Source organism: Ambystoma mexicanum, chromosome 6q (genome assembly GCF_040938575.1).
Source record: "Ambystoma mexicanum isolate Mex_15411 chromosome 6q, UKY_AmexF1_1, whole genome shotgun sequence".
Taxonomy (NCBI): domain Eukaryota; kingdom Metazoa; phylum Chordata; class Amphibia; order Caudata; family Ambystomatidae; genus Ambystoma; species Ambystoma mexicanum.
Window position 1 is genome coordinate 294,462,077 of NC_090937.1, and position 24,190 is coordinate 294,486,266.

Sequence of the window (24,190 nt, forward strand, 5' to 3'; positions counted from 1 at the left end):
ACTTCTCCAGAAGGAGCCGCACCCACCTACAGCAACCGGCCCCAAAATAACACGTCTTCCAAGTGGTCTAGTAGGCGCCCTTTTTAGAAAAGTCCTCTCTGCTCTTTGAAGCAGGGAGCGGCTCGGAGGAGAGTGCAGGCCGGTGTTGGAACCCTGTAACGGAGGAGTTCAGGTGAACACGCACATGTGAGTAGACTCGGGATAACAAGTAGGGAACGGATGCGTGGGGAAGTGTGAACGGTGTGAGAACGTGGAGGGCAAGTTCAATGATGAGACATGGGGGAGGTTAGGGTTATTGTTGGTGAACATTTGCAATATTACGGCATTTTAAGTTAAGGCAAAGATAAGGCAAGGGATTTCCCCTCCCCCCGAAGGCCAGGGAAGGTGGTACCACAAGGCAGAAAAATATCTAAAGGAGGTTCTTTGAAATATGATGTAGTGGTCTCATAAGTAGTTGGCCTGGAACAAGTAGCAGTTGTTGGCATAGCGCGTTGGTTCGTTTTGTGGTAGTGTTTTGTGGGTGAAGAAGCAGGACCTAGCAGGGGCAGGAATCGTGTGAGTGGCGGTGGGGTGCTGCCCGATCTTGGGGAGGGGCGTGTGTGCGTATGGAAGGGTGAGAGAGAAGGGTGGGGGTAGATTCTTTTGTTTTTATGGTTTGTTTTTATTGTTATAAGTAAGCAGCAGCGTGGCATTAGAGGGGCTTTGCAGGGCTGGTAAGGGATAGACGTCACTAGCTTGGGGGGAGAATAACCAATGGAGCACATGTATAAGGCTCTGCCACTGTATCGTGACGGGGTGAAAAAATATAAGCAGTGGATTGCGGAGACAGGAGGAGGGGGAATACCCTGTCTATGGCAGTTACCATAAATTTCTTCGAATACCATAACCTTGATTCTAACACCCCGTGTCCTCATCTTGCTTGATCTCTCTTCCGACTTTGACATGGTCAACAATGCCATCCTGCTCAAACGTCTCCGTGATAACCTGGGTATCACAGGGAAGGCCTTGGTGTGGCTGATTCTTTCCTCTCCAACAGACCCTCCCAGTTACAACTGGGGTCCTTCCTCTCTGCCATCTTTTTCTCTACCTGTGGTGTCCCCCAGGGGTCTAAACTCTCTCCCTGGCTGTTCAATACCTGGCACTTCTTGCCCACCTCATTGCTGCTCTCTGCCCCAACTTTCAGTGCTATGCGGATGACACTCAGCTCATTTTCAGGCTACCTTCAGCCACTTCTTCTCCATCTCTCATCATGGACTGTCTGCTATCCAGGAGTGGTTTGCTGCCAATGACCGCTGCCTTAATGCCATTAAGTCAGATTCTCCTCATCGGCACATCCACTGCCTCCTTTCCTGTCGCTCTCTGGCTGGCCTCTCTTGACCCTCTTCCTACTCCCGCCTGCAAGGCTAAAAACCTCGGGGTCATCTTCGACTCCACACTCTCCTTCTCTCCTCACATCTCGGACGTCTCTAAGAAGTCACACTACCAGCTGCACCTCCTCAGAGGTATTCTTCCTTCCCTCTCTCCTTCCCCCAGAAGCTCACTGTCTCTAGAGCTCCGGTTCTCTCTAGGCTCAACTACTGCAACAGCCTCTTTCTAAATCTGCCTGCCTCCACTCTCCGTCCTCTCCAGAACAGGAGTGCGAGACTTGTCCTTGGCCTCAAGCCCAGGGATCGTATCTCTCCAGGACTGAAATCTCTATACTGGCTCCCAGTAGCTGTGAGGATTCAGTTCAAAACCCTCTGCATTGTCCATAAGGCCTTCTGGGGCCTGGGCCCTCCATACCTTCAACTCTCTCTTTTTAAATATCTTCCTTCTCGCGCTCATCTGCCTCCACCTGCCTCAGGGTCAGTCGCTTCTCCAAGCAACAAGTTGGTGGCAGATCTCTTTCCATGGCTGGGGCCTCCCTCTGGACAGCTTCCCTGCCGCCCTGAAACTCGAGGAGAACCACCTCTGGTTCCGCAAGCACCTCAAAACCTCTTTGCCTCTGCTTTCTCTCCTCCGCTCCCCTGCTGACCTCCTGGCTGAACTTGGTTACCTGGCCACCCTGTGACATCGGGCCCAGGTCCCTTCCCCACCAGTCATACGCACCTGCCCTACCTGCCTGGCAACCCCTGCACTTGCGACTGTCCCTGTATCCCTAAAGTCCCACCAGCAGCACTTGCCGCCGCCTCACTATTGCTCTTACTTTGCACTTGCCACCTGCTGGCTGTTACTTATTTTGTGATTACGTAGTCCCTTGTACTGCACTGTCTCCTCCCACTCCCATCTGCACTTTCTCTTTACCCCATCCCATGCACTTGCACGATCTCAAGGATACCTGGCATAGTAGGATTGTTTGTCCTCCCTTTGTTCCCCCTCCCTTGCCTCGTCGCGCCTTGAAACACTTGTGTATAGGCGCATTATAAATGCCATATCATATCATATATAATTTCTTCTAATGGGATTTCACCGAATATATTTCGCTGAAAAAGGCTGGGGAAATGTATATGTGTAATGCATAATCAGTGGGATGTGGGGTAAGTGTATGTTATGTTACTTGGCATTTATATAGCGCCTTATGTATTATTGGTATGACCTCAAAGCGTTGGTAGGTTAAACGCCCTCGGGAACGCAGTTCAAGTCAGTACAGAGTGTCGTATAGTGCGTGAGCGCACCGGATGTGTGTGCAGCTGGTGTGTTTGTTGCATGGTTGTTGCATGGTAGCTGCTTCTTAGCTGTAGGTGTGGTGCTGAGGAAATCAGTCGGATGTGTTCAATCTGGAGGGTGGACACCCAGACTGAGTTCTGGCTGTGTTAGGCCTGCGGAGACGCCTAAAGCTAGCGGTATGTGCTCAGCTAGCTGTGTTTTATTAGGATGAGGAGTTTGTGGGGTCATGTTAATATGAGAACAGCTATACCAATGTGTCATAGTATTGCTTTGTTACATAGCATAAATATTAGATACAGGGCTATATCGAGGTATATCTACTCCATCTACTCTGTCCTTTCCATCCACTCAGTTCACTCTATCCATTCCTTCCACTCAGTTCACTCTATCCATCCTTTCCATCCATGTCCATCCTTTCCATCCACGTCCATCCTTTCCATCCACGTCCATCCTTTCCATCCACATCCATCCTTTCCATCCACGTCCATCCTTTTCCTCTTTTACCATCTAGTCCATCCACTCTATCATTCATCCACTCCATCTTTTCCATCTACTCCATCCACTGCAGTCTATTCGTTTTATTTACTCTATCCGTTACAACCATTCTGTCCGTACCATACACGCCATCCGTTTTATTTACTCTATCCGTTCCATCCACTCTATAAGTTAGGGTAGGGAGGGGCGAGGGGGCAGGGGGGAGGGGGAGGAACAGGGGGGTTCCCGCATTAAAAATAAAGACTTTTTTTCAGTGAAATGGATTCGGTGAAATCTCCAGTAGGAGAAATATATTCGAAGAAATCACATACATCTGCCGATGGTCAGGGCAGGGCTTGTGCAATAAGAGCATTTTGGAACACGTCCACATTTTTAGTAGCGAAATACATGAGGAAGCAGCTACAAAAGAGAAAGGAGATCCTCGATCTTTGGCGTATGTTCGAAGATACAGAGGAACAAGGTAGTGGAACAGAGGCGCAGAGACAGAAGCGAGAAGTGCGGGAAGGGAGAAAGAGAAGGTGGGGCGCAGGTAGGGACCAAGGGATTATATCCCTCGACACCATATCCTGCAAAAGAGTACACAAATCCAAAATATGTACCTACTACGATAGGGATCCCTCCGGCAGCAGTAGGGTCCCCCGCAGTGTAAGCAACATTACAGGCTACCGCTCCCCCCACCTCTGTATACCCACCCGCCTGAAGCACCAGCAGTGAGAGTACAGGTCTAGGGAGTTTCAGGATAGGTCGAGAGGTCTGCTAACTGAACTACCGAGTTTACAGAAATCCTCCAGAAACAGGAAGGGAAGTAAGTGCACCAAGAACTGGGGCGGCAGAGTGGAAATGGAGGAAATATTTCTTAAAACGGAAGTTGAAGGTATAAAACATGTAGGGGTTGAAAAGGAAAATAGCCCAGGTGGGTGGATCATCTCGGGAGAGGTGCTGGGGGAAAAGGTGGAGGGAGAGGATGCTGGCATGTTCACAGAGGACCTGAGTGAAGACGGAGGGGTGAAGTGGTGGCTGAAAATACCCCCAAAGCAGATGGTATATGGGCGGGAGGCAGGTTAAGGAACAGAGCTGGCTGGATGGCATTGGTGAAAAAAAGAAGAGTTATTGTAAAGAAGGGCAAGGGAAGTAGAGCAAAGGCACAGATGCCACATACATAAGGGGGAAGGGAGTACAGTATGTGACTTGGCCCCAAATGGATAAGAATAATGTGATTAAGGCCCTCCCACAGCTTACAGCAGAGGCGAACAAGTGGATATACAAAAACAAACGCAGGGGTGCCCCTAGCAATAGGGGATCTGAAGAGCTTACTGGTTGCCGTAGTTGGGGATCAAGCTGGAGATGCATGGGTTAAGGCTGGATACCCGGGAGTAACCCTGCAAGACGATGTGCATGACAGGGCATCATTCAATAAGTTAAGAGCATTTTATGGGACGCATTATGTAGGGCCTTCCGGGCACTTCCAATCTACAGTCTCTGATGCAATATACTATGGGTGATTAGGACCCAGCTGGATTTACTCTTAAAATGCAGGAGAAGTTGAGAGCGGAGACGGGAGGGCCTTGGGATCAAATACCAATCTTCTATTTTATCGTAAAGAGGGGTTTGCCGAAAGAAGTCATTGCATAAGATTGTGGATATTGATGCGAAGGGGTGGCCTTGAGGTACAGAGCATAATAGTGCATCATTGTAAAAGGATTAAGGAGCGGGAGAGGGAAACGGTGCAAAGGCGTCAGGGTGATGAAGCAAAGTTGGTAGGGAAACAATTGGCAAGAGCAGCAGTTCAGATACCAGTGCCAACGCCAGTACAGGCGGAGGGAACAGCAAATAACCAGCAAGTTACAAGTACCACTTTTACAGCGCTCTGGCCAGAAGGAGGAAAAGGACAGTGGGGCATGGAGCAACAGCAACCCCCCAAACCCCACAGTGGAAGCAAGCAGGGCCGCAGCGAGGAAGAGGGGGATTTCGAGGCACAAGAGGAGGATTTGGAACAAGTGGAGGTGGGTTCGGACAGTCTCAATGTTGGAATTGTTTAAGACGGGGGCATTTCGCAAGGGAATGCAGGAGCAGGTCCACAGTGGCATATAACTATGGTCCGCAGCAACAGGGCCAAAGGCCTCAAGGATTAGGATACCGGCAACAGGGCCAAGGGTACCAGAACCAGGAGTATCCTCTGGGGCACTACCAAACTTTCAATCAGCAGCCCAAGTGCCGGACAAACAAGGGCGACATCCGCCGCAGCAACAGCATGGTGGTGTTGCTCCGGGAATCAGGACACCAGGTGGAACAACCGTTCTGTTTGGGGAGCAGTAGGAGGAGGTAGCCCCTTCTCGTTCCCTGGAACAAGCATGTATCCAGGGTAGGACTGCCCACAGAGAGCACTCGCGTGTCCAGTTGACGACTAGCCACCCTGAAGAGGAACCCCTGGTGGGGCGATGAAAGGAAACTAGCAAATATTTATGGTGGATTCTCGTGCAACTAAATTGTGTATTATGGAAGGCAACTTTCCACTATCCAGAAAATATCTTGACGCGCAGGGGTTCTCTGTGGCGGTTTCCAAGATTCCATACACTGAGAAGTTGAAGTTGGATATAAAAAGGTGGGAGGGCAGATAGTACGGATGCCCCTATTATATTCCAAGAGTTCCCCTGTTAATCATCTGTGTAGGGATCTGCTCAGGAAGTTCAACATGACTATATCCTTTACAGATCATGGAGTGTGTGCTGTGAGGGCGATATTGATAATACACACAATGGCAAGGGAGGCGGTGGTCCGCGGGATTCCCGTAGACCCAGACAGGTTTATTTATGGTATCGCAGTGCTTGTGAAAGCGGTGCCCCAGATTGCCAAGCAGTGCTGGCGAGTGCCCACCGATTTAATTTTTTTGTCCAGCTGCGTCACCAGAGGTGGTGGCAGGAACGATACTATCGCCGTACATGCAGGGGTTGGTAGTGTTAGACAGGATTGTTACATTAGGGGTGGATAGGGACAGGTGTGCGTGGTGCACAGTTCTCTGTGCAGATCCAACAGTGCAGCTAAAGGAGGCGACGGATAATGAATTGTTTGAGAATAGTGACAGAGGGGGAAATAAATCTAGAAATGTGCATCCCTTGTGACATAATGGTACAGGTCCGTAGAGTGCAGTGTCCCTTAATGGCAGTGGTACTTCACGTGCCCCCACAGTTGTGGACTATGAATCCACACGATGTAGGGTTGTTGAAAGATGCACCTGTGTGTATAACCCTAAATGGTGACGAGTGTCCAGTACAGCATGCAGTGCTGTTAGAGAAATTGATTGACGCGTTATCACAGCCACCTGTTGTGGCGGTCGTCAAGTGTGCTGCTCATACTCAAGGGGCTGACGAAATCTCAAGGGGGAACACAGCTGCCGATGCAGCAGCCAAAATGGCAGCGTATCAGTCACGTGAACCATCCACCGAGTAGGTTATGACTGCCCCACCGACAGACTAACGTCCAGTGCCTTACACAGCATTGCCTATTTCCCAGAATATTGAGGTTCAAGGGAGGGCGCCTGAGTGGGAGAAGTTGTTGTGCTTACGGAGAGGATGTAAGCAGTCTCCGACAGATCTATTGTGGAGGCAGGAGAGCTCCAGAAAGACAGTAAAGCCCCGGGAATTGTTAGCAGTAGCATTTGAACAATTGCACTACCCATCTCGAAACACACAGCTGCAGACATACAGGAGGATTGGTTCACAGCAAGTATCCAGGAGAGCACCACAGATATGGTCGTTCATTGTACCACATGTCAAAGTATCAGCATGGGGATGACACTACGGACATTATGGGAAACATTGCCCCCGCCCTATTGGGCCGTTCCGAGAGTTACACAGACTACACCGACATGGGGGAACATTGTAATGGACCGTTGTGGTGGTCTGTCCCTTCTCAAGGTGGGTGGAAGCAGGGCCATGTGCCCTCCCAGATGGCAAGTGTGCTGCAAGGTCCTTGGTGTGGGAAGTGTTCCCGCGCTGGGGTTTGCGCGAGGTTTTGAGATCAGACAATGGCACACATTTCTTCAATGCATTATTTCAGCATGTTACAGCACTACAGGCATAAAGCATCGGATGTGTTCGATTTACCACCCACAGGCCAATGGTGTTGTGGAGAGGATAAATGGACTCTAGAGTAATTTATCTAAATTGTGCACCACATTGAAGAAAAACTGGGTATACAGTCTGCCCTTGGCCCTCTTTAGCCTAGGCACACAGCAAAGCAAAGACCATCACCTGTCACAACGTGGTTACTGGTTGGCGCATGCATACCCGTGTGTCCCATGTGAGAAGGGTTTCCGATGCGCATAGGACTGCAGCGGTGTTAGGTGAGTAATTCACTGATTTGATGACACTAACGCGGGCCATTAAATATGTCTCCCAACAGATTGCACCTCCCAGAACTGTCACTACGGAGATGCCCGAAGCTGCACAGGCAACGTGAACAGAAGCCTGAGCATATAACGGCTAGACCACTGCTGCCAGGGGGGTTAAGTCTACGTCTGCAACTTTGTACACCGCTGGAACAATCCCTGGTTCCAGGGACCATATGAGGTGGTTTTGCACTCTCCTCGCAGTTAAAGTGAAGGAACTTCGCTACTGGGTCCACCTCTCTGACGTTCGTAGAGCACCTACAGAAAGTACAGTGGTGCATCAGTTATCTTACAAAAAGGAGTGACAGTACTTGTACCCTGAGCACTTTACCGGCCTGCCTGAAGATAAGGGTGTGGTGGCACGCTCGAGTGGCAGGCCAAAGTTCAGCTACTAGCTCCATACTCTCTCTCCCTCTAGCTCTCTTTTCCTCCCTTTCGCTCCTCCTCTTCCCCCGTGTTTACTTGCAGGTCTTTCTGTCTTGTGTAGTGTACGTCTTGCACGTCGCTCCCTTTTCGTTGTCTTGTGCATCTGAGTTTATATTACAGGGGAAAAGAAGATGGATGCAACTCATGTACATAGGTTGTTGAGGGACCTGAGGCGCTGAGACGTGAATGAAAGACTATGGAAATAGATCTATTATTGTTGGTTAGCACTTGCTGGAGGATTGTGTGCGATATTGTTAGTACTATTCGGGGTGTATTGGGGAGGGACTTCTAGGGGAGGACCTATAAGTGGGGACAGAGTGGGGGAAATACGATTGTATACTATCTAAATGGAACAATACACATACATGTCAATATCAGAAGCGGAGTTACATATATTAGTACTAATGCAAATACGAATAATAACAATGGTAACCGGTTCAATGACTCCAATATGCAAGTTCCGTCTGTGAAGGAAGCAGAGAACAAGTTGATTACAATAAGTAGGGGAGTGTCAACTATTAAGACATGGTATAATGTTATTTGACAGTATTACTAAAGCGACAATCTTAGAAAATGTGTATGGAAGAATGAAGAGATGTACGATGAAAGTATGACAATTGTGAACATTAGCCTGCACCAGACCCTGACAGGATTGTGAACACTACCCTGCATAGCTTCCAGATAGAAATGGAAACGTTGGCATGTCCCACACTTGGGTAGAGCTGTGAACATTAGCCTGAATCGCATCTGGATAGAAATGTGAATGGAAATGTTAAACATGCCCCACACGTGTATCACTGTGTACTCCGCTTTCCATGCTGTCGCAATATCCGCATCCCCCTCCTGTCACTGTAAGCCGAGCCCCATGGCTGTCTGTGTGTCGCCCTGTTCCCTGCCAACCTCTTCACGTGCCTGGTCTCAGGGGCTTAAAGATAACCATCATATCACATCACTACGCGTACTCTCTACTATACACCATCAACTAGAACACAGATATACCCCCGATTAATTCAGCCTATCTGTTCACATACGAATCCAACCCAATGAACAACTCATCACCCTAATAAAACACAGCTAGCCGAGCACATTCCGGCCTGGTTGCTCACATATGCGTCCCTCAGGCCCAACGCAGCCAGAGCCCAGTCTGGGCGTCCAGCCACCAGACTGCACACATCCAACTGATATCTTCAGCACCACACCTAACACTAGGGTGCAGCTACTATCCGGCAATTACATCAGCTGCACACATACCTGGTGCACCTACAACCCCATCTCTCTCTACTGACCAGAACTACGGTTTCCGAGAGCGTTCAAACTACCAGCGCTTTGAGGTCATGCCAATGCGATATAGAGCGCTATATAAATGCCAAGTAAGATAACAGGTCAAGGGTTGGGTTTCGGTGTGATTGAGGGTGTTCATCACCCTGCATTCTCTAATTCCTGGTATTCTGATTATGAGTGGTGTGGGAAGAAATGCTGTAAACGGGAGCTGTTTTGTGTGTTCTCATTCCACACACGTCAGGGACTCCTAAGGTGTTAGTACTGCAAGCAGTCCCAATCAGAGGCACAATGCCTGGTTCCTCTTGCGCTATGCAAGATAAAAGGAAGTTGCAGGCACACAGTGTAGACTTGCAAATGGTGGGCCCAGATTTCGTAAAATGTCCTGACGACCAAAGAAACATCAAGTGTGTGGAGTTACTTTATCTAATGGTTATGGGGCTGAAATATGTCAACAAGAACTGGCAGGACAGCGCACTACCTGCTTGGTGGAAGGACTGGTAACATACAGCAAGGACAGAATAGCACGAGTGGTCAACTTCCGTGCAAAAATTGGACAGAGCATATCACAAAGCTGACGTGGATTGCAACAATGGAGAAGCCGGTGCAAGTGCACAAGGAAGAAAAATACAAGCTTTGTTTCCACAGCAAGGGTACAGTCTCCGTTGGCACAGACATGAAGAAAGGGACAGCGCCATTGATGGATTACTACTGGATCTGTGGTCGTCAAGCTTACTTGCACCTCCCAGCGTCATGCAATTGGTAATCCCAGAAGAGCACCTGGGGGTGATGGGGGAGGGGGGGAGGGGCAATGAGAGGGAGGGAGTGCTACTTGCAGAGGATCCAACGAGTTTCCCCACAATGCAACCTGAAAGCAAGAGCCCGGTGCCCACGCACAAGCCTCACATTCGGCTAGGAAAAGGACACTTCCATCAACCACAGAGAATGAAAAGGTCAAACTACATTTCTAAAGACTCTTCCACCTTGCTTGCTGAAATACCAGAAGAATATTGGCTGTTCAGCTCAGCAGAGACCATCTTCGCTTCTCTACTCTTGCGAGGGATACAGGCGGCGGCCAATACCAAATGGCTGCAGATAGTATGGTGGGAACTGGTCCAGCTTGCAAACGATACAGAGAATGGGTTCAAAGTGATCAAGGTTGAGTTACTTGCACTAAGACTTATGACAATGCAAAATAGATATGTGCTCAATATGTTGACAGCAATGGAGGGTGGGGATTGCAAAAATATTTGGCGATTCCTGTTGCACTTTTGTACCTCCAGAAGACACGGGTAATGCATCACTATCCCACATCATCATAGCCGTCCATGGCCTAGGTATTTTCATGGAGAAGGAGGGAGGGATCCCGGATAATAATTGGTTAAGCATGACCTTGAACTGGGCCCCATCGTGGCTAGGAGCAATAGTGAAGATGTTAATGCCCATCATTGTGTTCATCCTGGTCATTTTCTGCACGGTCAGCTGGTTCTCCGATGCTGTGCCACTGTGGCACCCGATAGCGCAAGAATGATGGTATCAATTGGAGGTTCAAAAGCTCCTCGCGAAACAAAAATCATTGAAGTGAAAACTGATTTTCCACTAGGTGGCCCGAAGTATGAAATGTGTCCCATCCCGTATAGAGATGAAGTTGACCTTTTATCCCACACTCATTTCCCAACCCCCTGATCCAGACAGCTACACAGAGGTTTGGGTGGACCTGGCGGGGGAGAAGGGTTGTGTTTACATGACTTGTTCACCTGAAGAGTATGCACATAGGGGGGAAAGTTTGCGATCAGTGTGTAGGGTGTGGGTGCCAGTAAAAAGGAATAAGCCATATGGGGATGAAGAGACTGGGGAGTGGAAGCGCAGAGCAATTCCAGAATGTGTTACTGTTGAAATAACGAAAGGGGGTAATGTTGAGAATGAGACAGCCCCATTGACCCCCCCGCCGCGCCCAGGCGCTGTAATGAACCAGGAGGTTGGGAGTGTCAGTGAAAGGGGCACTTTCTCGTCCAGCAGGACCCCATGCTAACATCAATTATAGCATAATCATATAGTGCGTTCCAAGGTGCGGACGACATCGCTATTTTGCATACATATTAATATTCCTAGGTAGAAGCGAAGGCTTGTGCGGTAAGCAGGATTAAGGCAGCATTGCATGCATTAGGCCCAAATCCATGAAGCAACGGAAATCTCCAGTCAGGCCTGAGCTCCCATGAGGACAGTTTTCACCCCAACCCGTCACACTGTTTGTCCATTGTTCGTGAAAGTGTTGCGAAGATGTGCTTTTCACCCAGAAGGAATGTGCCCTACAAGACCACGATCAGAGGCCGGCGCCTGGTGGGCATGTTCTCTCACTGTGGCCAAAACACAACCCGGCCCAGTCCCGGGTGACCACGAGTTATGGCCCATATAACTGACTAACCCCCAAGTTCCCCAAATTCCATGATACCAGGTGCCCTTTGACCATCAACCCCAAAAGTAACAAGTTGTGAAATGTTCAAAGAGGATGGACAGGATGTATTGTTGCAGCAACAATCATGTGATTTGTACTGCTAGGTGCTAGGAGGGATACATTTTAGTTCAAACGAGGGGAGAGACCTGGGAGTCGGATAGCGCGATGGGTGTGAGTGAAATGTGTGGGTGAAGGTTAGACTGCCCTGGAACCTCCTGTGTGTCCCTTTTGAAGCCTGCCAAATGCACAGTATGAGTGATAAACAAGCTGTATAGTAGGAGTATAGTTAATTTGTTTCCGACCTTTGACGTGAGAAGCAGATGAGCCCGGCACTACCCAGGTAATAGAAGATGGACGGACTGGGCTGGGACCAATAAACTGTCATTCCATATGGATTGAAGCAGTACCTGTACAGGGTCCATCCATTGAGCCGTGCAGGTGTGTTCTGCATGTATTGCATCATTAGGACGATGTGTTTGCCTTCATTGTTTCTGCTTGTATCTCTTTTCGGCAGAACATTCTTGGCAGCACAGTTCTTTGATGTTGCTCTCATCTGTGCATGAGATTAAAACTGGTTATCCTTACAGGATCGACTTGGGCCTTTCTTGCCTAGCAGATTGTATTTTCTCTGGTGAGCGCGCTCAGGGGCTTTCTTTCACACACTCTACCAAGTTAATCCTTCCCTTTGGTACCCCTGCTCCTGTCTTCTTCCCTTCTTGCTGGTCTTCTTCCATGGGCTCACCCCTTCTTCTGAAGCTAGAAACCTTGGCGTCATCTTTGACTCCTCTCCCTCCTTCCTGCCCCACACCCAGGACATTGCCATGAAGTGCCACTTTCTGCTCTTCCTTCTCAATGGAAGTTTACATTTTCTCCCCTTCCACTAGAAGCTCCATGTTACCCGTGCCCCGATTCTCTCTATGCTTGACTATTACAATAGCCACCTCCTGAATCTACCTTCTTCCACTCTGCGACCCCTCCAGCTAATCCAGAATAGGGCAGCAAGACTTATCCTTGGCTTCAAGTCCAGGGACCGCACGTCTCCTGTCCTAAAAAGTCTTCACTGGCTCCCGGTTGCTTCACTGATCAAATTCAAATTACTCATCCACAGGACTGTCTGGGGCCGAAGACCACACTATCTGCAGCTCTCTTACTAAATATTCTCCCTCTAGACCTATGCGTCCTCTGGCACCAACTGTGTGTGTAAAGCGTTTCGCTAAACAGAGGGAAGGAGGTAGGTTGCTTTCCTCAGCTGGCTCCCTTCTATGGAACAGCCTCCCCCCCTCCCTCTGCGTCTTGAGCAGGATTTTCTTAAATTCTGGAAGCTCCTCAAGACTTTCCTCTCTACCTCATTCTTCCCCCCCTGCTCTCCTCTTTAACGGTTGCTTTGCTTGGCGTCCAGGGTACTCATGCATCATCGGGCCCTGACCTCCCACACCAACCGCCCCCAGCTTCTGTCTATCATGAGCAATTGCCTCAGCACACCCTCTGTCCTGGAGGCTCGCACTTACCGTACCTTGCACTTCATCTGTTGCTCACCCAAGAGCACGGGCACCCCAGCACTTAGCCCCCCTACCTTCCGCACTTGCACGCTGTGAATTCTCACAAGGCTGAGTAGGTTGATTTTTTTTTCACCCTCCACTGTATTTAATATCCATGTATTTAATGTGTCTCATTCCCATGTCCCTTCCCTGATGCCCTATGGGTACTTTGAAACAGAATATACTTACTGTATAAGCACCTAACAAGTTAACAAATCAACGCTTGCAGACCTTTTCTGTCCACTAATAGTTGCCTCACCATTGCCCGAGCCCTCATCTACTCCAGACTGAATTACTGTAATGCCCTATTTGCAGGCAAGTCCTCCGGGAACATCAACAAACTCCAGGTAATCCAGAATAATGCACTCAGAGCTGCACTAAACATCCCGAGGCAGGAACTCATTTCACTTGCAAGACTAACGGCGCATTGACTCCTGATTCGTGAGCGCATTACCTTCTATACACTAACCGTCGGCCATAAATGCCTTTCTAACACCGTTCCCCGGTACCCAACTCAAAAATTCAGCAAATCCCAATAATACAGACGCAACTGCTCCTCCCATACTCACCAACCAATCACTCCGCGATTCGGACTGAAAAAAGCTGGGGGCTCAAGTTTGCCAGTCATCGCCTCCAAAAACTGGAGTGCTCTACCCTTGACTCCAAGATCAGAACAAAACTACTGGGCCTTCCTTTAACAGCTTAAGACTGTTATTCTCTTAAGGCAGACTTCTGGCTGTCCTACTGCCTACTGATGCAGATGATCCTAATGTATAATGTTCAAAACTCTGTGTGAAGCCTGTAACAGCGCTTGATGCCACCGGGTTTAGAGCGCTTGAATGCAAAAATAAATTAAATTTAAGCTGGTAAAATGTGAAGCCATTTTACTTTAAAAGGATGCGGCTGGAAAAGAAAAAACAGCAGTCTGAACACAATTATTTAATTCCAGATAATGAGTGCCAATCTACTAAACGATTTGCCAATTATGAATATTCTTACCTACAGATACACAACTACTTTCATCACTGTTCCACGTTATTCTAGTCGCACCAGCTCTGCTGCTGACCTACCACAGCTCATTTTGTTCTGAAGTGTTCACCTCCTTCCTAATTGAGTGTCAGAGTTTGCGACTCAAATGCGGATTTTTGCGCTCTCCTGCCAATATACATACTGCTTTTCACCTGGGAACAATATACTTAGAGGACGCCAACCAATGATTCTCCTTTACAGACAAATGCGCACCTGGCAGAAACTAGTATGTGCCCGATTAGTTTCACTGAAGTTGATTACTTTGAGGTAAAACCCATGTTAAATACTATTCTTCGAGCCATTTGCAAATAGCTTAAACTGGTCTTCATGTGCATTACCTGTATTCAAACCGCAGATTTGGAAATCTGGCCATCAGCGATTCATAGGACTCCCTCAGGCGATGGACAGTCCGAGAAAGCTCTTTGCGCCTTTCTAGCAAGGTCTCCTCCTTTCCATCTAAAATTGCAGACAAAAGATGATCTGTGATTTCAGATTCTTACAACCTTATTGGAGTTAACACGTCTGCAGTGGTATACTCCAACGCATGTCCATTAGGTTTGCAGTACAAGAGAAAACATTCAAGAGAGGTAATTCATTTTTTGAATCCAAAAGTTTGGCCATGGGCTAAACAGAGGGTAATGATCATAACAGAAAACTAGAATTAAAAAAAAGATAAGCAGCAGAGAAAAGGGGCAGTAAAAAGAATTAAAAACAAAGATAATCATCCACTAATATCCCACTTATATTAGTGATGCTATGTGGAGTAACTGGAACTCGGCAAGAGCAGAAAAAAACAGAATAGGTTGGAAAAACAAAGCTAAAATTAGAAGACTTCCTAAAAAGTAAGGCATCTTTTAATATGAATTAAGTTTGTGGTTAAACTTGCTGCATGTAAAAGCACCACTTCAGTGCATCCATAAATCGGAGAGTTCCAGAGTTCTCTCTCTCCTGTAACACCTGAAGATTCCAGAAAAGGCCGGTCTTAACAGGTGACCCCACCTGCTCCTCCAGAACCCTTAAGCACAACATTGGTTCCCTCGCTCCAGCCATGGCCAAATTTCTGTCATCACTTCTTCACCTCTAGATCTTTCCCATCTCTTCTCAAGCACTCCCTTCCGCATCCCCTACTAAAAAAGCCTTCTGCCGACCCCTGCATTTCAGCAAACTATCGCCCGATCTCTATTGCTCCTTTCCTGTGCAAACTCCTGGAGAAGTTGGCTATCTCCCAGCTAACCTGCCACACAATCTGTTGGTTGTCTCCATGACCATCAATCTGGCTTCAGAGCAGCCAGAGGCAAGGAAACTGCACTCCTGAACACCCGTGAATACATTCTCTCTACTCTGAATCTAGCTCTCCCTCTGTCCTCATTCTCCCCCACCTTTCCTCTGCATTTGACATGGTCAACCACAACATCCTGATTACTCGTCTCCGGAAGAAAGAAATTGCAGGATATGGACAGCTAAAATCGCGCCAAACTAAGTTGGTATCCAAGAAAAAAAAAATAGTGTTTTTTTGTAAAAAGTAATTTTTAAGTTTATTTAAATATATTTCAAATGCTGTTCATCTTTGTACAGATTTGATTTTATAGAAAAACGTCCTTTGTTCCCTGGTCCTCTACACGTGTTTCACCAGTTGTTAAAGTACTGGCTCATCAGGAGGAGATGGATGGATCATTTAGGATTTTATAGTGCTAATGCATTTCCAAAAGTCTCAAAAAGGTATAGAATTGTTTTTCTTCGCATGAATGAGCTTTTGGTTTATATTTAGCTGGTAGTGAGCCACATGTAAGGACTCGAACATGTTTCTCTCGGGTCTGACCTGCTTGTCAGTGTGGATGACCTTGTATTTCGGTAGGATTTGTCTTCTCTGGCAAAATCGCTTCCTAAATCCTCCCATAAGAGGCTGCATCCTAGCGCTAGGTGTGGTGCATGAACATATCAGTTGGATGTGTGCAGTCTGGTGGGTGGACGCCCAGACTGGGCTCTGGCTGAGTTAGACCTGAAGGACACATATGTGAGCAACTAGGCCGGAATGTGCTCGGCTAGCTGTGTTTTATTAGGGTATGAGGTGTTCATGGGGTCATATTCGTATGTGAACAGCTACCCCGAATTAATCAGGGGTATAGCTGTGTTCTAGTTGAATGATGGTGTATAGTAGAGAGTAAGTGTAGCAATGTGATATGGTGGTTATCTTTAAGGTGCCCGAGACCAGGCACGTGAACAGGATCCATCTTTCCATTCCATCAATCCATCCCATCTGTCCTGTCCCGTCCCTCTGTCCCTCTGTCCCGTCCCTCTGTCCCTCTGTCCCGTCCCTCTGTCCCGTCCCTCTGTCCCTCTGTCCCGTCCCTCTGTCCCGTCCCTCTGTCTTGTCCCGTCCCATCTCTCTGTCCCGTCCCGCCCATCTGTCTTGTCCCGTCCGTCTGTCTTGTCCCGTCCGTCTGTCTTGTCCCGTCCGTCCGTCTGTCTTGTCCCGTCCGTCCGTCTGTCTTGTCCCGTCCGTCCGTCTGTCTTGTCCCGTCCGTCCGTCTGTCTTGTCCCGTCCGTCTGTCTTGTCCCGTCCGTCTGTCTTGTCCCGTCCGTCTGTCTTGTCCCGTCCGTCTGTCTTGTCCCGTCCGTCTGTCTTGTCCCGTCCGTCCGTCTTGTCCCGTCCGTCTGTCTTGTCCCGTCCCGTCCCGTCCGTCTTGTCCCGTCCCGTCCCGTCCCGTCCCGTCCCGTCCCGTCCGTCTTGTCCCGTCCGTCTGTCTTGTCCCGTCCGTCTGTCTTGTCCCGTCCCGTCCGTCTGTCTTGTCCCGTCCCGTCCGTCTGTCTTGTCCCGTCCGTCTGTCTTGTCCCGTCTGCCTTGTCCCGTCCATCCATCCGGTCCCATCCGTCCCATTCCGACCCATCCCATTCCGACCCATCCCATTCCGACCCATCCCATCCGTTCCATTCCGACCCGTCCCATCCCAACCCTTCCCATCCCATCATTCAATCCATTCATTTTCATTTCACATGCGTCTATCCGTTCCATTCACTCCATACGTCATTCGATCCATCACCCCATGCGTCCATCCCGTCAGTCCACTCTTCATCATTCCATCGATCCATCCAATCCTGCGAGTGGGGTCTGAGGTCATTGGTTAGTGTTCATATACGGTTGACTATAGCCGAATCGGAGGGAGAATTAATTGAAGACGAGGTAGAGTCCCATTGTGTATTCAGTCGTTGGGTTGTTGGTAGTTCAGATCTATCTTTAAGGTTGTTGGTGGTGGTGTTATGGGATGAGCCAAGTTTATAGTAATTTGCGGAATGTCATAGTCTTGGGTGTGTGGGATGTGAGGTGAAAGCGAGTTCCACAGAGTCAGGCCAATGCTGAGAAAAAGGATCCTCCGATTCCTGGCAGAGTTAGTGGTTGAGATCACTAAAAGCAGGGCAGAGCCTGATTTTAGGGTGCAGGTTGGGAGGTAGGGTTTTAACTTATCTTGCAAGTTTAGAAGGCCAGCCTTGTGCACAGCACAATGAGTGATGCACAGGGTCTTAAAAGTGGCCCATTGTCTGACTGGGAGCCAGTGGAAGGTTCTAAGAGCTGCAGAGTTGTGGTCTCATGGACCCAGGGCTAGGAGCATTTTAGCAGCAGCGTTTTGCGCTCTTTGAAGTTTATTAAGCTGGTATGCCAGGACTCCAAGGTAAAGGCAGTTGGCATAGTTCAGTCTCAACATTACAATAGACATAACAGCGGAAAGTCTATTGGGGAAGGAGAGGTAAGGAAAAATGCGCCTGAGAATTTTGAGATGGTAGTGACGAGATTTAGATACGTTGTTCATCTGTCGGGAGAGGGTTAGGCCAGAGTCCATTGTGCATCAGAGGTTTTTTACTATGACTGAAGGGCTGGCCCATGGAAGGTGGGCAAGGAAGTGGGCGAGGTAGAAGCTCAGTGTTGCCAAACACCATGATTCAGGTTTAAGAGGTGGTGGTTTATAGTCATCCAAAGGTCCATATCTAGGAGGCAGGCTGCGAGGTCAGGCTGAGAGTTGGAGTCGGAGTTGTGGAGTTTAAGGATGATTATGCTGCCCAATCAAGTTCTTTACGCATTTCTTGATGACTTTGTGATTGAGATACTGGCTGTGGTGGGAGCAGAAGCGCTTTTTCTATTCCGATTGGTTAGCTGGGTGTTGAAAGCGAAGAGCGAATGGCATAGAGCATTCAAATTCTCTTTGGGGAGGGCATTGATAAGGGAATGTTTGTAGGATCCCAGTCATTTGGGTCTGGACGATCTCTTTATGGAGGCGGGAGCGCATTTGTATCTTAGGAGGACAAATTCTGTGGCTGCAATGCTTTTAGTGGAAAAGTATTACGTGGGCATGACTTGTGAAAAGACAACAATGAAATGGTTTAATACCTAGTCATCCACTACATTTAGGGGGTTAATGATCGAGGCAAGCTCTTGCAAGATATTGTTGGATGGAGTCCTGTGAGTGCTTTGAATAGCCCTACTTCTCCAATCTCATGGCACACGGAACAGGGGACAATGTCATGGATGGTAGCATTCGATAGTGTTCAAAATTGATGGTTTGAACAAGGGGTGGGCAGGTTGCATTTGAACACAGGAGGTTGGCAGCTTTGGCGCTAGAATAGATGGGTTGAGTTGTGTGTTCAAGAGTGCTGCGGAAGTGCAGGAACCAGAGATCGATTTGCAGCAAAGTGAAAATGTTAACTTAAGTAAACAATGTACAACACAGTATATCCGCAGCCCCATGCGTTTGCCCTCTTTGTACAGCATTCCATTGCTCCCCAGCTAGGTTCATGCTTTACAAATTCCATAAATTCATGCATGATTCATTGCTTATCCGATGAGGGAAATGATCGTATCTTAGGCAATAAGTATTCCCCTCCAATACAGTGTACTTAACTGGTCAGCGTGCGAAACACGTTAGCCAGTTCAAATTGGATCAATAGCTTCTTCAAATTGAATTAATAGATTTTGAGAGTCATTTGTTGTTTTCTACAAAGCTAATATTGTGATCCAAGGAACAAAATTGTTCCTTTTGGAGTGAGTGCACCAAAATAAGTTTGTACGGTATTGAAGAAAAGCATTATTGTATATAAAAGAAATGTATTTGATGAAATTGAAATTCTTTTGAATTCGATTCAATACTGAACAGCAACAACAATGAACAATTTGTCTTATGGAGATACAATAAATTAATACAAATACTTGGTGTAGTGTACTTAAGACTATTGCTAAGAAAATGTTGTCTATTACAGTTTGTCATCAGAAACCGGTATGATGCCCTTAGAGAGGAAGTAGCAGTACTTCATATTCCCGATTAAACATCTGAAAGAGATGGCACAGAATTGCACATAACCGTTTACAAACTGGGAGATTAACCATAACTACAGCGTCGCAATTGCCAACCCTGTAATATAAAATGCATGCTAATTTTAAAACTTTTTTTTACGTCACTGGAAAAATAATTTGTATCGATACTGCTCAAATATTGTGCTCGTTTTAAACCTTTGCTACCAAAAGCCTAGCAAAAAAAAGATTAAACTCGGCACATGGTTACAGCTCTCAGCATTTTGTCCACAGGGCGGATCAAAAAACACAAGTTTGTTTTTGCATGTGAGAAACCATGGGCATGTAGGGGGCTTGGAGGGTGAGTAAATGGATTACAGGGCGCGTGATACCCAGCAAAAGCATGGGAGCCGAGAGGGATGACAGAAGTTTTGTGGCATTCCCACTGCTACGGATTTTGTAATTTCTGCAGAGATCGTGCTGACCCCTGGTTGCAAATCCATCACAATTGTATCATCTGTGAGCATCCAAACTGGTCTTCATGCCACCGCTAGTAGAAAAACCTCGAGTGGCTCTGAACTCCAGCACATGGCTATGCAGAAACATTGCCAACCACTTACCTTTTACTTAGTAGCAATCCATATGGGCTGCCCAAGCAGACACTGATAATTGTGTAACAATCATTTGATGCAATAGCTCCTTTTAACTGTATTTCCACACATCTGTTCAGTTTGTGCGTCCACCAGAACAAAAACTTCAGACCATTCAAACGGACATGTCCTCCCAGTCTCTCCTTTTACTTGATGCCATTGAAAATCCAACTGCCCCTGCAAGACCCTCATTTGGCACCTGCAAAAGGGAATCGGCAGAATGCACATGAGCTTTTGTGCATGCCCAATAATCTGTCCTTGCCCCAGAACTCTTGCCATAGATTGTAAAGAATGGACGCTTCCATAGCTGGGTATGATTTGCTTTGTGTAGCTAACCAGGGCCCACCAGATTAACCGGGAGGCAATTTGACGGGCGACTTCCCCACACTGACCAAGAAAACCAGCGGAAACCGATTTAATGTCCCTTTCCGCGTAGGCACAGCATCTTCCTTTGTATGCAATAAAATGAGCCAACCTAAACCAAAGTAGGGAGACGCATGCACGACCGGCCTCCTTAAATGGCCTGTATCGGAGAGGAGTGTACGTAGAACATAAGCACCATGAACAGTTAATGCTCCCCAGGAAGTCAAAAAACAAAGCTTGAACAGAATGTTTAGATGGAAATTCGCTTCCTTTTGATCCAAGTGTCATAAAGTGCTACAACCTTAGCCAAGTCCACTGGCATTTTTGCCACCCTAGCCTTTTTCCCCAGTCAGTCCAAATCCACAGAATCAATGGAGCTGGCTCTCCGAAAACCTGTACTCGGAAGGCCTGCACCCAGAGAAATGGAGAAAACTCTAATCCAGCACTTTTTGACGTCGTTAAGAATCCAACAGTGAAGCTCTGCCTCTCCAAAAGCAACCAAAAGGAATCAACAGCTGCACTCCTTCCACAAGATTCAACGGTGACAAGTGGATCCGAGCTCCTGCACAAAGGCCTCGTCTGCCTAAATCTCCTGACTGCGCCTGCATCTCTGTACCCATAAATGGTTGCCCCTTTGCTGCCAGGACATTGAAGACACTGAGCCGAACCAAGAGTCCAAAAACAACTAAACCATATTCGTGGAAATTGCTTCCTTTCTCTGGGGTTTAAAGGTGTGTGGCTAGGAGAATGCCTACCTTTCTCCTAGATTGTATGTTTTGAAAGTCTTCTTACTCCACTTCTCTCTCTCCTTGGCGGTTACCCCTTGGGGTCCCTTTTAAACAGAGAAGGGGGAAACCGACTCTTGGGATGATCCGGTGTTGACACAGACAACTTTTTGTCGGTATTTGTATATCTTTTCCGCTTTGAGGGTAGGGGAGTGGACGCCTCAATGCTGTCGAAGACAGCTTCCAAAGGATGCTAGTCTCTGCTTACCGAGTTTAGTCAGTTCCCTTTTCTCCAAATTACTAAGCTGGGGAAGAGTTCTTATCCCAACCCAGGAGAAGGACTCCTTTCTCCTGGGTAGAAATCTCTTAAACTTCATGTTTTAAACACTTCCAAAATATCCAGGGACTAGAATGGCTCTCTTCTCCTCCGTTTCACTCTCCTTCTGCTGCTTTTCTATGGCATGATTGATTTGACGGGCTGTTCTGCTGGCGGTGTAGGCGTGAGTTTCGGCCCAGACGGTCCCCCCGTTGCAGATCACGCAACCACCAAAGTTCCTTTTACTTCCCCCATGCAATCTACACAGCTCTGCCGTAGGCTAGTGTTGATGGTCTCGACGTAGTTCTTGGATGCACTAGCCACCCATGCCACAACTACACTGACTAAACTTCAGGGTTGTCGGCTCCCAGCCAACTGACTAGATGCATTCTTTGCATTCCTCAGTTCGTTCTTGTCACTTTACACTACTGCTTCGACACAGACTTCAAGCACCCTGTTTCCAACCCTCTGGCTTTCCGGCAGCCGCCTAGCTCGCCGACTTCTCCTTCCGGATATCGCACTCCTTATCCTTTACTATTTAGCTTAAGTAGCTGGGATTGCCCCAGCGTAATGTCAGTTCAATTAAGAACAGCTGGTCGAACACTCTTCATGCTTGACTGTGGTGCTCTTGGGTTCTTCTTCGTCCCAGTACTAATCATAGCAAGACTGACAGGTTACAGTAACAGTCTCTGACTTTAGGATACATAAGGAAGGATTTGGTGCTATTACCCTGTGGGGTTGGCAGAAAGCACCGTGTGCCAGACACACATCCTTGTCCCCAGGAGGGGGAGTCCCTCCCCACGAGATCCTCCCGCATGTTAACACCCCTAAGGAGACTATCTGTTAGCGGCCTCACCACCTTAGCCTCAGGGAAAGGGGCTCCCCTCTGGTGAGAAGTTACGCCATCTGAAAGATCGTCACACCTCAAAGCTCGAGAGGCGCGCTGCCTTGAACCACCAAACTCTCCTTTCCAGTCCCTCTTCTGTGGATTTCTCCCCTGTTGAGATGGATTTCTAGAATCTGGCCTGGAGGACAGATTTTGGGAGGCCACCCTAGTTAGTGAACAGGAAACTCAGAGGTTAGCCAAAACCCTATCAAGGTAGCAATGAGAGCACTCCAGGCTTATTCTCAGGAGAAATGAGTGGAGTCCAGGGCCCTCAATGAGTCCACACAGTATGGCACACAATTCAATTTAGACGGTCAAGTATAAAAACGGTTCTATGTGATTTTTATGCATTTTAAAATGTAAAACACAAAAAAGGACTGCTTTTTTTAGGCTGATTGTGTGCCCTTCAAAATGCCGAAAAATGACATTTTGAATCCCCTCTCCCCCCTCTGGAAGGCGACCACTCCCCCAGCCTAGCTAGAGTGCTATAAATCGGAGGATTCTCCCCCAAACTGTCTCCCTTAAATCCCCCACAGCTCCCTTCCCTGACCAACAGATCCCCCCCCCCCCCCCCCCAACAGCCCCTCCGACAGTCAGGCAAACACTTATTTACCCCCCCCCCTTCCCTACTCAAACATATACACACACATGAATTACAAACCAAAAACACTTACCCAACTCCCTCGACTTCGCTCGCCTAGCCGCGCCCGTCAGCCCCTGTGCGCACTGCGACAGGAGCATGACTGGTTGATTTCGAAAGACCGCTCTGAGCGGCCTTTCTAAATCTGTCTTTCTTTTTTTAATTTCGATAATTTAAAAAAGACTTTCACTTAATACCATAGGGCTTCTGAACACACTGGAAAATGAATCGAACAGGTAGTATTATCACACAACACTCTGCTACAAATATGTCAAATATGTTAAATTCACCATAGGTTTAAATATACATCTAATAACTAAAACAGCAAAGCAGGTAAGTATTTTAAATGCAGTAAATGATGGGAACCAGATCACAAGACAACTTCCTAAATTAAGATGTCCAAGCCCTGAGATGAATGGGGTCTTGTGCCCAAAAGTCACATGAGCCACAAAGTAGCTCACCAGAATTAGGTCTCTGTAGTTAGTATTCAATAAGCTTATGTTGCGATCGTTTTAATTAAAGTTCTAGAAAAATGTTACCAGAGGTAAGTGTTTTCCTTTCTTTCAGACCCACGGCTAACCCAGGGGAAGGATTCCCTGACCCAGGTTCGACGATCAAAGGGGAGTGGCATGGAAATGGGAGACAAAGGGACTTGTTCCCAATGTTATCCTATTGAGGACATTGGGGCAGTCACACTGTTTACTTCTCCTGCAGCTCCTACAACTCTCTCCAAGTGACCTTTGTGGATCGCTGGGGGATCCATCTTACACGGTTTGTTCTAGCGAGATATGCCCAGGAGATGCAGGTTCGAGGATTCTTCTGGTTGAATGAAAAAGCAAGATGCAACACTTTTCGGATAAGAAATGCAGAATCCACTGATGCAGACACCTTGTCTACACCACCCACCAGCTTGCCTTTAGCCACACATAAAAGTAACCAAAAATTCCATGTATAAAAAGCAAAAGTGATAACTAAAGTATCCCCAATGCACTGTAATGTGTGTAGAATGTTAGAAAGTACAAGAATTCAAAAGAGAAAGTACAGATAGCATGAAGGACTGATCAGTTTCCCCCCACTC

At 47.6% G+C, this 24,190-nt stretch overlaps 1 protein-coding gene across 1 annotated transcript in view; it reads right to left on the minus strand.

The window, feature by feature from the left end:
- The window catches only part of SMC2 (structural maintenance of chromosomes 2), a 938,385-nt gene that overhangs the window by 529,054 nt on the left and 385,141 nt on the right, over positions 1–24,190 (minus strand). Inside the window, exon 12 of the mRNA XM_069630781.1 lies at positions 14,593–14,710. Within this exon, the coding sequence (XP_069486882.1) occupies positions 14,593–14,710 (118 nt within the window). The remainder of the gene's footprint in view (positions 1–14,592; positions 14,711–24,190) is intronic.